This window comes from Lepidochelys kempii, chromosome 1 (genome assembly GCF_965140265.1).
Source record: "Lepidochelys kempii isolate rLepKem1 chromosome 1, rLepKem1.hap2, whole genome shotgun sequence".
NCBI classification, from domain to species: domain Eukaryota; kingdom Metazoa; phylum Chordata; order Testudines; family Cheloniidae; genus Lepidochelys; species Lepidochelys kempii.
In genome coordinates this window covers 44,498,830-44,511,922 of record NC_133256.1, presented here as the reverse complement: position 1 = coordinate 44,511,922, position 13,093 = coordinate 44,498,830, and the positions used below count along the sequence as shown (strand labels likewise).

General features: G+C 46.8%; 1 protein-coding gene across 1 annotated transcript; it reads right to left on the bottom strand.

The window, feature by feature from the left end:
* Positions 1-3,427: 3,427 nt before the first annotated feature.
* GSX1 (GS homeobox 1) lies at positions 3,428-5,227 on the bottom strand. The gene is made up of 2 exons (XM_073321248.1): positions 4,840-5,227; positions 3,428-4,288 (listed from the first exon to the last, which is right to left on the bottom strand). Exons 1-2 carry the CDS (start codon positions 5,225-5,227, stop codon positions 3,933-3,935), a joined length of 744 nt encoding a protein of 247 aa, XP_073177349.1. The 3' UTR covers positions 3,428-3,932.
* Positions 5,228-13,093: the final 7,866 nt, after the last annotated feature.

Genomic DNA, 13,093 nt, shown 5'->3' with positions numbered 1-13,093 from the left:
GTTCAGCCCCCTCCCCTGCTTTATGGTCCCCCCTCCGCCCCCTTTCAGAGACAGTCTGGAACAAGGAAAGCAGCTGTGAAGGTAGTAATCACGTCTGGTCTCAAGATCCTGGCTGTTAGCGCTCCTTCCGAGCCACCGCAATGCGCTCCAGCTGGTGCCAATGGGAGATATGCCGAAACCTGGTTCATGTTACCAAACGAATTCGTTTGTGAAACCTGGCCCTTCCAAAAGCCCCGGAGGGAAGTAGCCCTAAATGATGCTGCCTGGGTTCAGCCTGGAGTTTTGAAATACTGTATTTCCCTTGGAAATATGGAGCACTCACAGGTTACTAGCAGCCACAGAAATAGCTATGCTCCGAATCCTGGTCCCATTGAAGTGAAGGGAAAAGCTCCCATGAACGCCTCTGGAGCCAGGATATGATCCCCTGTGGGTGTATGCCAGGTGAGTTCGGATCGGGAAGCCTCTGTCCACATCACTGCAAAGCGATTAGAGGGAGAATCGAATATCCTGCAGGACATTTGCCTTAATATCGGTGCTTTCCAGCCCTTCAGCTCTGGGGACTGCTGTCCGAAACCTTCTGGTGTCACAGGGCGGGCGGGCCGGTGCAGAGCAAAGGAATAGTGTAGGGAATATGATTAGAATCCCCCTTGTTCACCAGAAGCCAGAGAAAAGCGGTGTAATCGGCTATACGATTTCGCACCTGTCCTTACTTTCCATCAGGTTGGAAACGTTTAGGATCTTTAATGAACATGTAAAGGCAAGAGAAGAGTTCTCGGTGTGCCCTAATGATATGATCAGCCTCGATCAGCGACTAAGGTCCCGATCCTGTGGTCTCTGTAATGAGACTTTTTGATTGCATCTTAAAGATTTTTTAACTTCTGCTTGAGTGGATCAGTGCAGAAGTCATGCTGGGGTTTTGTTGGTTTCGTCTTCGTCAGAACAGGGATAAACGGTTGTGATAAAACCAGCAACCCAGGCAATGTGTTGCATCTGTCGAGAAATACTGCTACCCTAAGAACTCTGGTCATGGGGCCGCTTCCCAGCTAGAAGATGATCGGAAGCGTTTCTGCGTCTTTTAAACTCTTCATCAGAATTTACGGGTGCGATTTATATACTCAGTGGCATTACCTTACCTGACCTTTATTTGCAACAGAGAGCGGAAAGGAGCCATAGGAGTCTGACAATGTATTATTCAATTCTCTGCGGGAGAACAAACATATGAGTATATAACTTTTCCAAAACTCAGAGACCTCCACCTTGCTCGGTCTGAATTATCATCCGTATTCCCCAGGAATGCAGCAACCTGGGTAACACGAGGCAAGTGCTTAATTTGTAATACATCAAAGCCAGGAGTGAGTTTAAGATGGTCCCTGTCTACACCTATGGACAATACAGAAGCAAACATCCCACACATTTAACTTAAAGCTAATCGTAACCTCGGAAGACTAAGACTTTGCATGGTGCTTAAAAGACAGCCAGACACACCTATGGTGTTGTGTAAACAACATATAGAATACTAAAACATCATAACTGATTCTTAATCCAGATTAATTCATTTTAAAATTAGATTGTATTAGGACAGACGCCGGTTTACTTCTTAAGAGAACAAATACTAATACAATCGTGCTATATTTTCACCCCAATGTCAGTTAAAGAAACACAGGATACACAATACGGGCAGATGACTCAAAATATCCATCCATTATTTGCTCAGTCCGATTTCGCTCACCTGCCATATCGTACCGTCGATTTTAAAACCAGAACCTCCCCCTTGATTTTAACCGGGACCTTAAAATCTGATGACCCATGTGTCTGATAGCGCGGTGACAGGTACCGGTAAGTTTTTTGCCTGGGTGTTTGGGCACAGCGTGTTGAGCTGTAGAAATATAAGGTGCAGACGTGCCTTTGGCAAAGGCTGTACGAGGCAAACTTTTCTAACGCGTGTCATCCAGGGAGGCAGCCTGAAAGCCAGAGAAAGGGATGGTTAAAAGCGGCCAAAGCTAACGACTGGAGGGCAAAGGGGACACTGAACCGGATCGAGGGGACAGGTCGTGTCATCACTTCTAAAGTGTAAACACTGGGGAATTCTGCTTAATAACCCGATGGCTCGACATGGGCCAGAGTTATTGTCTGTATAAAACTTTACCGAAGCGATCAGTTTACTGCGCTTTCCGCGCGAAGACCCCCAACTCTGCTCCCGCACTTGGGAACGTGCCAGTCCTTGTTTCCTTCCAAACTAACGTGGAGTAATTATCTGTGGCATCGGGGTTGGTTTGTTCTAACTGCCGGATAAATGTTGCTGGTAAAGTTATGCAGTGGAATGAGACCAGTGTTTAAAGAACACCCATATAATGAGAACATCGGGCTAGATGCGTCTAGGAAATGCGCAATCCTTTCTCAGATGGCAATGGGTGGTACTATAGGAATTCCTGGATACCGAGATTTCTCGCATTCGGGAGACCCATGGATAGATCTCCTTTGATGGATGTACAGGGAGAGTACGCAGAATTCGGCACAGTTCTATCTCAACTAGAATAAAACCAGACTGGATGGAGAAATGATTTGGAGAACTAAACAAGGGGCCAGGCATGGTATTTTCCTCTTTCAAGTTATTAATCGGGGAAAATATAATTTGAAACATGTTGCTTATTTGTTGATAATAAATGTAACTCCGATGTTCGCTATTGGGATGACCGACAAAGATTCAGTTTCAAGTTTTCCGGGCGGTAAGTACTGTACAGGACAATGGATGGATGCGGGATGAGCGCATGGATAGCGTGGGGACAAAGCTTTTCAGAAAATGTCAATCTCTGATTAGTTTGGCTTGCAGACTTAAGCGCTATTCCCCAAGGATCAGAATGACCGGCATCTTTTGCTTTTAAAAATTGCTAGAAGGAATGAAAACCTATGGGTCTGGTTATGTAGCATCAAAGAAGCATTACATGCGCTAAATTCCAGCAGGAAAACCTCTGGCTGGATTAAGAAGAGATGCACATGTTATAAAAATATGCTTATATACGTTATAATAATTATATATTGGCCACAAACATCTTTAGGGTGAGGCAACCATGCAGGCAAATATACCACATTCGACATATATACTGTCAGTGTTCCTCTGTATACCCAACTTATATATATATGTTTGTGTGTGTATATATACACACACACAAACACATTTTGCAGATCTGTAGGACACAGATTACATCTTCTTTTTTTTAACAAAAAGGCGTCACCGTAATGTCTTTATGCAAAAATTTTATTCTTATTTTTTACATAAATAAATAAATAAATATCTCCCGGTAGTACAGAAACCGTACAATTACATAGCTATGGGTCTGAAGAAACGCCATCAAGCAAATTTTACAGAAAAAAACAAACTCCTCTCCCCCATCTTCCCTCCCCCCCCCAAAAAAGGCGTCAAACCACATTTCACACATTTCATTACCTGCTTCTAGAGATCACCGCAGTGACCCGGTGCGCGTCCCCACTTTTGCTTTGGAGAGGGACGAAATGCCGGGAGATACTAAAGCTGAATGATTCCCGACCATTGATACAAATTACAGAACTAGTTCTCCCCTCCCCGCCCCCTCTGAGAAACAGATATCTCTGGAGGATCGCTGTTTACCAGACACAGTTAATCACAGTTCACAACACAGAGGTGGGGGAGCGGAGCGCTTTGCCTGACGACAAAACCAAACCCCCTCACCACAAGTAAAATAGCAACAGTTGGCGACATTTAGGCTCACGCGGACAGTTTATTTACAACGGAATCAGCGACACAGCGGCACTCACAGGATTTCTAAAAAGGCCAGAAAGTCCTTTGTAAATTACATGAAATATACAAAACGATATAAAATCCTTCCACAGCGTTTTGGCATAGGACAGGGCAAGATCCCCTTCTGCTCTCGGGTTAGTCTCTGGAGGCTGTGGGGCTAGGGGGTGACTGTGAGATCTCTATCGTCTTTCCCTGAGGAGGATGGAGACATGGGCAAGTCCTCGTCGTCCTCCGAGCACTTTGTGGTGGCCAGAGAGGAGCATTTGCAGCTGTGGGCAGAGCCCCCTCCACGGTGGGAGCTGCTTTTGCCTTCTTTCTTGTGCTTGACCCGGCGGTTCTGGAACCAGATCTTCACCTGCTTCTCGGAGAGGTTCAGGTAGGTGGCTATCTCGATGCGCCGGAGCCGGGAGAGGTACATGTTGGAGGCGAACTCCCTCTCCAGTTCCAGGAGCTGCGTGCTGGTGAAGGCGGTGCGCATCCGCTTGCTGCTGGGCAGCTGGCTGGAGGTGCTGTCTGGAGAGGAAAGCGGACGGTCAGACTCCGTGGCGCTAAACCTGCTGCACCCAGAGCTGCCCTAGGGGCCCAGCTGGCGTCCTTGAAAGCCTCCCCACATCCAGATCACCGAGCCACGCACCGAGCAGTTGGCCGGGCGCCTCTCTGAATGCCACAGGACGCACACTATTGCATACGCTACCTGGCATTGCCTAGGCGGTGGGTGGCATGTCCCGCCAACTCACCCCCATGCCAGAGATATGACACGGCATGGCATGAATGGTGCACGGCGCGCGCTGCCGTGCCACACCTCCCCTTAGGCATTACATACCCTGGCATGGCATACCCTGCAGCGTCACCCTCTCTCCCCAGGCCACAGTTGCCATTGCACCGATGGCATGCCCTGCACTGCCGGGGGCAGGGCCAGCTCTCCTCCTTAGGGCCAGCCGGCCTTTGGCACTGGTGACATTGCCCCCATCCTGCCCACCACGCACGGGGAGTCTGGCGGGGCAGGATCGGGTCCGTTTGCCCCGCCTCTTAGCTCCCGCCCTGCCTCGCAGCCTGGCACTTACCGACGGAGATGCAGTGGAACTGCCTGGGGTCGGGCAGGGGGTAGGCGGTCTGGTAAATGGCCGGCGCGTGGCTGACGCTGACCGCGGAGGAGGCCGAGTGTTGCCGGGCCAGGGGCGCGTGGCAGTACTGCGAGGCGAACGGGGGGAAGGAGGCCTTGAGCAGCGGCAGGGCCGGGGGCGGCGGGTGCAGCTGCGAGGCGGTGACGCACAGCGGGCACACGCACAGCAGCCCGGCCTTGCGCGAGTGGCAGGCGCCGGGGGGCAGCCCGTGCAGCGGGTGCGAGGGGTGCACGGCGTAGGGGAAGAGGGGCGGCGGCGGGCTGCTCTCGCTCTTCTTCTCGCTCGCCTCCCGCAGCACCAGCGAGTCCACCAGGAAGGAGCGCGGCATCTCCCCGCGCTGGCGGCCCGGCGCCGCTGGAGCCGCCGGAGGTGCCTCGGGGTGCTGGCCAGCCCCAGTGGTGCTGAAAGGCGCCGGGCTCGCCGCTTAAATAGGGCCTCTGCCATGTGATGGCTACGCCAGGAGCGGCCGGGGCTCTCAATAGGCTTTTTGTGCCTGTTCTCTTGGCATTCACGCTGCACGCTTCCTCATTATTTCCCTTGTTAACTAAATGAACTGCATAATGTACTCCATTCTTGTCAGCCCCACCCACGCCGTAGCTGGCGGCCTCACCCCTCCTCTCCCTTTGGCGGGGTTATTTGCTCATTCGCCAGCGATTTAATATTCTTCTCCGGCTCCTTATCGCGCCCCCGCGCTTTCGGCCGCCGGCAGCCCGCTCCCCGTGTTGGGTTTGCCTTCCGCAGCAACTCCTCCAACTCTCTGCAACTTCCCAGAGCAGCCCGTTAGCCGCCGGCCGCCTTCCCACCTGGGCAAGGGCTTTGCTCGGCGCTCTCCGCCGCAGCGCGGCTCCCTGCGAGGCGACCCCCGAGTTTCTGCAAACGCACCCGTGACTTTCCCCTCTTCCTTTCGTCGGGAAGTTCCTCCCCGTCCTCCGCTGCTATTTCCACACCTCGCCCGCTATCTCAAGCCCTTTGCTTTGTGCATGGGCAGGAGCTTAACCCTTCGGTTTACACAATACTGGGTGGCGTTACTTGTGTAAACCCGCTTCACGTAGCAAAGGGCTGGTGCAAACCTTGTGCATAGGACGTGCACCTAGCTCAGCTCTCTGTCTGTCTGGCGCATCCACCCGAGGAGAGTTCGCCGTATCTTCTTAACCTGTTGCAATTCAAAATGAAAAAGCAGCCCCACTGTTTCTTGATGCATATCAGCACATAGATGCATGTCAGCACACACATCGCTAGCTATACAACTTATACAAAGTACACACACGCTTTCTGCACACTATCTATCGATAGTATGTCTCGGTGGGTAGATAGGTGGATGTTACAGTACTATATAATTACAGTAAATACATGAATGTACGTCTCTATTCAAGAGAGAGTAGGGCTGCTGGCTTCATTTTAAACCACTTGAATTGTAATAGGCTGCAATGCGGTTTATTCCTGTTTTTCTGCCTATACAACAGTTAAACAACTTTAAATGCCGTGCACTGATTAAACAGGCTTTGAAATATTTCAGCTTCAGAGCACTTTTAACAATTAGCTTTCCCCTCCCATATAATGAAAATTAGCAGAAATAAAAGAGGCGGTATCTTTATTGGTTAATGAAAAGGAGCTTTAAAGCATACAACCTGATCTATATCTAATGGCTATGCGCGCGCGCACACACACCATTCAGCCATTCAGTCCCCGATCTAGGCTTTGAATTGTGTCTGTGTATAAGAGAGGGAGGCGGTTTTGTTGGTGTTGTTTAATATTGGTTCGTTGGTGTTGTTTCATTTGTAGGGTGGTAAGGAACACACGCCAGTAAGAAAAAAAAGCATGCAGACGAATACATTTTTTCTTCAGGCCCTGATCACTTAATAGATCTCGGGGCTGTAAACCCCATTACAAATGTGAAGAAATTGTGTTGATAGACCACACCGTAACCTGCCCATCTAAAAACACCCAACGATTGTATTTATTTTTTTACAGGCAGGAAAGAATAGGATGAAATGCCTGGGAAACGGTGTAACCCTGTATTTCTGGCTTCTGCTCCTTACTCCCAATCCCCACCGAAGTCTGGGGTAGGTTTGCCCGAGACAAGATGGACGGGCTGAGCCTAGAAATGTATCTGGGTTTCCCCCCCCCCCCCCATTATAAATATACAGGATACAAAAGAATGATAGTAAAAACCCCAGCCCGAGCTCACTGGAGAGTCCCGGATTCTTAGTGTATCTTTCCCGCGGCAGCTTTCTTTTTTTTTAAAAAAAAAAATGAGCCAATATTTTTTCATGCAGATGTTTATCGTGAATTTGAGCCTGGGAAGAGGTAAAGCATCCTGCTGGGAAATGGCCAGCCACCGAGGGGGCGTGGGGTGGGTGGATTTCTAACCCCAGACTAAGAGATTCCTGCTGTCCGAGGGCTGAACCCCAAGGCTCCCAGCCGCAGGGAGACAAAGGGTTAACAGTCCCTGCATGCACACCAAGCCCAAAGCTACTGGGAAAGAATATCCAAAAAATAACCAGTTTTTTTTTTCCAGCCGCTGGACCTTATTGAATGTCATTGAAGAAAGTTTTGAATGCCAGATAAAGAGAGGCGAATTAAAGTGTGTGACAGCAGAGGATAAGCAAACACAAAGAGAACTCTGTCACACTTTGGGCAAAATCCGTGGGCTTTTTACCAAGCCTCTTCGCTATGATTGAATTAAGTAATAGGAAAACATTTTCTTTCACTTTAGAGCCATTAGACAAAAACTTCAAAGCGAATAACACTTTTTAATGTGCAGCCCAACAATGGAATCTGTTTTGTGCTGAAATGTTGAAATGGTTTGTTGTGCCACTGTGGGCTGGAAGAACCCAGACTGCAGCAAAAGAGTATCCTTCAGCCCGATTTTATGAGAGCTTGAAACGACCACGGACCTTTAATCCTACTGCTTTACGCTCCTCTTTTCAGCGCCGAGCTTGCTTCCTCTGATTGTTTTCTGAAAGCGAGCCTGGGTATGCGATCTTCATCCAGTACCAGGAGGCAGATAAACACACTTTCGCAGAAGCGACACAGTCTATAGGTAACGCGCCGGAAAATAACCCAGAAAGAACTTCAGATGAGCAATTTACACCGTGGGCTGTTCCTGGTGTCTTCAGACACTTTCCTTCCCTGGGAGGATTCATTTGCAATGGGCTGGAAAATCCCAAGACATCTGCAGCTCCAGCTATTGCAATTCCTTTCACATTTCGATGTGCGATGGGAGTACTTATGTAAACCCCGTAAAAGTGTCGGGGGAGGGAGCAGGGGCAGAAGAGACCACTGGCAGGGATTACAGTGCTAAGGTTTTGCCACTCCTGCCTGACAAAAATTTGCCCAACCTCACCACCACCCACCCCTGCCCTCTCCTCACTGCTGCCTGCTGGCGAAGGAAAGTTGTTCATAACAAGTTTAAACGTACCATTAGTGGGGGGGAGGGGAGAGATACCATCACTAACGGGGGGAGTGGTTGAGGGGTCATACCATCATTAATTGAAAGGGGGTCATACCATCATTAATGGAAAGGTACCATCATGGGGGGCACACCATCAGTATCTGTGAGGAGAGGAGAGCACACCATGACTAATTGGAGGGGGTAGAATATCACTAACTGGTGGGAGAGAGGCATATCATCACTGGGGGGGGGCATACCATCATTATGTGGGGGGGGGGTGAGAGGGCATACCATCTCTATTGGTGCAGGGGGAAGGTTGCATGTCATCACTAATTGGAGGGTGGGGACCTACCACCACGGGGGAGCATACCATCACTATCTGGGGGAAGAGGAGGGCATGACATCACTAACTGAGAGTGGGCAGGCCATCACTCTGTGGAGGGGATGGGCACACCATCAGTAATTGGGGGAGGGAGAGAGGAGGGTATACCATCACTATCTGGGGGAGGGGCACACATTCACTATTTGGCGGGAAAGGAGGGTTTGCTGTCACCCTCTGTGGAGTGGGCGTACCAGCACTAAGAAGGGTGAGAGGATGGGCAACATCAGTGTTTGAGGTAGTGTGGGCGTACCATCACTATTTGCAGGGAGGAGATACCATTGCTAACTGGGGGAGAGGATGGGATGCTAGCTCTATGTGGATGTGGATATAACTTCATTCCCCCTCCCCCACAGTTTGAGCACCAGGTTTGTTAAAGATGCACTAAAATTGAAATCAGGAACCACTAGTTAATCATGAACGGTTCACTATGAGACTGATTGACCAAAGGATACACATTACTATGGTGATCTAATGCATACAGTATTATATCTGGGCCAAACAGTTCTTGTAGATCCTTGGAAGTCAATGGAATTACTCATAGAGGAAGGTAAAGGTAACTGATGGAGGAACTGGGCCTTAAGGCCAACATTTTCAGATCATGCTGCCTAAAATCAGATCAGGATCCTAATTCCACACAATCTAATTCCATGTACATTGAAGTAGCCTGATCATGAGCAGGACTGAGTGCCAGCAGCTCCTGTGAGAGGAATGGAAGCTGTGGAAACTTAGCACAATTTACAGCCAGAAGAAATGGGCACAGTGGAGGAGTCCCTGAAAATGATGAGTGTGGTTGAAAAAAGGTGAGGCTGGATGTGAGAAAGAAGAGGAGGCAAAAGAGGTCAGGCTGCTTCCATCTATTTATTAGATGACCATAAGAAAACCTAGCCCTTCAGTCTCAGAATTTGTTTCACTGCCAGCCAATTTCTTGCCTGCCAATTTTCACTTCCTCCTTTTCAAAACACCTGCCCAGTTTGAACAAGATTCATTTTAAGAAAATAGTCAGTCTGAGGAAAATAGAAAGGAGCATAAACTCTGGCAAGTCAAGAATAAAAGTATAATTAGGCAGGCCAAAAAAGAGAGAAGAATTTTGAAGAACAACTAGCAAAAGAAACAAAAACTAACAGATTTTTTTTAAGTATACCACAGTCAGGAAGCTTGCCATACAATCAGTGGGGCCACAGACAATCGCGGTGCTAAAAGAGCACCTAAGGACAATAAGGCCATTGTGGCGACACTAAAGGAATTCCTTGCATTGGTCTTCACTGCAGAGGCTGTGATGGAGATACCCACACCTGAGCCTTTCTTTTTAGGTGACAGAACCAAGTAACTGTCTCAGACTGAGGTGTCAACAGAGGAGGTTTTGGAACAAATTGATAAATTAAACAGGAATAAGTCACCAGGACCAGATGGTATTCACCCAAGAGTTCTGAAGGAACTCAAATATGAAATTTCACAATGACTAACTGTGGTATATAACCTACTAAATCAGCCTCTGTACCAGATAACTGGAGGATAACTAAAGTGACACTGAATTTTTAAAAAGGCTCCAGAGGTGACTCTGGCAATTAAAGGCCAGTAAGCCTAACTTCAGTACCAGGCAAATTTGTTGAAACTATGATAAAGAACAGACCTATCAGACACATAGATGAACACAATATGTTGGGGAAGAGTCAACATGGCTTTTGTAAAATGAACTAATAACTCACAAATCTGTTGGAGTTCTTTGAGAGGAGTCAACTTACATGTGAACAAGGATGATCCATCTGATATATTATACTTGGACTGTCAGAAAGCCTTTGACAAGGTCTCACATGAAAGGCTTTTAAGCAAATAAGCAGTCATGAGATAGGAGGAAAGGTCCTCTCATGGATCAGGAACTGGTTAAAAGATAGGAAACAAAGGATAGGAATAAAAGGCCAGTTTTCACAGTGGAGAGAGGTAAATAGTAGGATCCCCCTGGGTCTGTACTGGCACCTGTGCTGTTCAACATATTCATAAATGATCTGGATAAAGGGGTAAATAGTGAGGTGGCAAAATTTGCAGATGATACAAAATTATTTAGCATATTTAAGTCCAAAGCTGAATGCAAAGTATTACAAAGGGATCTCACAAAACTGGATGACTAGGGAACACTGATGAAATTCAATGCTAATAAGTGCAAAGAAATGCACATTGGAAAATATAATCCCAATTATACTTACTAAATAGTGGGATCTAAATTAGCTGTTACCACTCAGGAAAGAGATCTTGGAGTCATTGTGGATAGTTCTCGGAAAACATCTGCTCAATGTGCAGTGGCAGTGAAAAAAACTAATAGAATTTTAGGAACTATTAGGAAAGGAATAGATAAAACAGAAAATAGCATAATGGCACTATATAAATCCATGGTACATCCACACCTTGAATACTGCAAGCAGTTCTTGTCACCCCCATCTCAAAAAAGAATATTAGTATTGGAAAAGGTTCAGAGAAGGGCAATAAAAATGATTTGGGGGTATGAAACAGCTTCCAGATGAGGAGAGATTAAAAAGACTGGGACTGTTCAGTTTAGAAAAGAGATGACTAAGGGGGGATGAGGTAGAGGTCTGTAAAATCATGACTGGTGTGGAGAAAGTGAATAGGGAAGTTTTATTTACCCTTCACAGAACACAACAACCAGGGGACACCCAATGAAATTAATAGGCAGCAGATTTAAAACAAACATAAGGAAGTACTTCTTCACACAATGTACAATCAACCCATGGAATCCATTGCTAATGGATTTTGTGAATGCCAAAAGTACAACTGGGTTAAAAAAAAATTAGAGAAGTTCATGGAGGATAAGTCTACCAATAGCTATTAGCCAAAATAGTCATGGACACAACCCCTTGGTACTCTTGGTGTTCCTAAACCTTTGACTACCAAAAACTGGGACTGGATGACAGGGGATGGATCACTCAATAATTTCCCTGTTCTGTTAATTCTCTCTCGAGCACCTGAACTGGCCACTGTTGGAAGACAGGGTACAAGGCTAGACCCGGTATGACCGTTCTTGTGTATTTTGACCTTTTCAGAGTTCTGAGTGTGCTGTCTTGAGAATAGCCAAAAGGAAGATTGTCTATCTAGTTCCTATTAACCTAGGCTCTGCAGCAGCAAATGATGCCATAACATGAAAATACTGTAGATCATAGACTGTTTCTCAATTAATATAGTATGGCGTATCTTTTTCTGCAGCCTCAGATACATTTGTAGCATCCTGTAGTGCAGGCAAACCTTATTAACGCAATAATATGAAAAAACAATAAAAATTTCTGACACAACACACCACAGATTAAGCATACCATAAATGTTCAAGAATATCATGCCCACCTAAGATTGTACATTCCCTAGTTTTGCAGTTAGCCTTGTGACACCCCTCCCCCGCCCCCCAACACACAAAAATTGTGGCTAGGGCAGCCTCTGCTGTTCATCTTTGCAGTGCTAAATTAACTTCCTGGTTCACTGCTTGACCCTCTGAATGGCACCTAAGGAAATGGGATCTATGCACAGGTAAATGAGTGTCATTGTTACCTATTTTCTTCTCTAAATTGCTCCAGGGCCAAGGTGTGCTGACAAATGAAAAGCAAATGTATAGTATATGGCATTTCATAGAACTATGTAAACAAATACGAGAGAGAAAAAAGTCTGAGTCAGAAAAGATATGCAGGGTCTAACTCTTTGCCTGGGAGATGACTATCTGGCCTCTTCAAGCACATGGACTCCGTTCTGTAAGTGCATGAATAAGGAGTTCCCCAATGCAGAAAGTCCGGGAGGGAGACTTTCAAAGGTATCCGACAAAGCTGCTCAAGAGCAGCACAAACTACCACTCCCTGTGCTCTCAGCAGAGGAACTTGCCAAAAAAGGCAGAGGTGGCAGAGGAATATTTCACCCCATGGGTACCATATTCTCTTTCAGTCTTATGGCTGGTGCAAAATGCACAAGCCCTGTGGGGGAGACTGCACCTGTACGAGGCAAAAGGCCCCAGATCCTCAAAGGTATTTAGGCACTTAACTACCTTTGAGGATCAGGGCCAATTTCCTCAGTGCTCTTCCTGTGGCGGTATAGGTCTTCAACAGCCTCTGCTCACACCTAGTGACTGAATATTGCAATCTAAAAGCTATGTAACTTGCTTCTTTCTTTGGTCTTGGCTAGCCAATCTTAGAAAAGCATTTGTGGAATATTAATGTGAAAGAAATCTGCTGGATGTTTCTTAATGTTGTGCAAAACAAAGATCACCCAAGGTGTGATTCTTCTAGCTTTCCAGTATGCACCATGAAGAGGCACACCGCTAATTACTTCCTTTTTCATTCTTGTTTCATTTGATTACATTATGCTTTCTATTTTGAAAAAATTAAAAATAATTTTGTGTGTGGTGAAATATTTGGATTCTATTTTTGTAT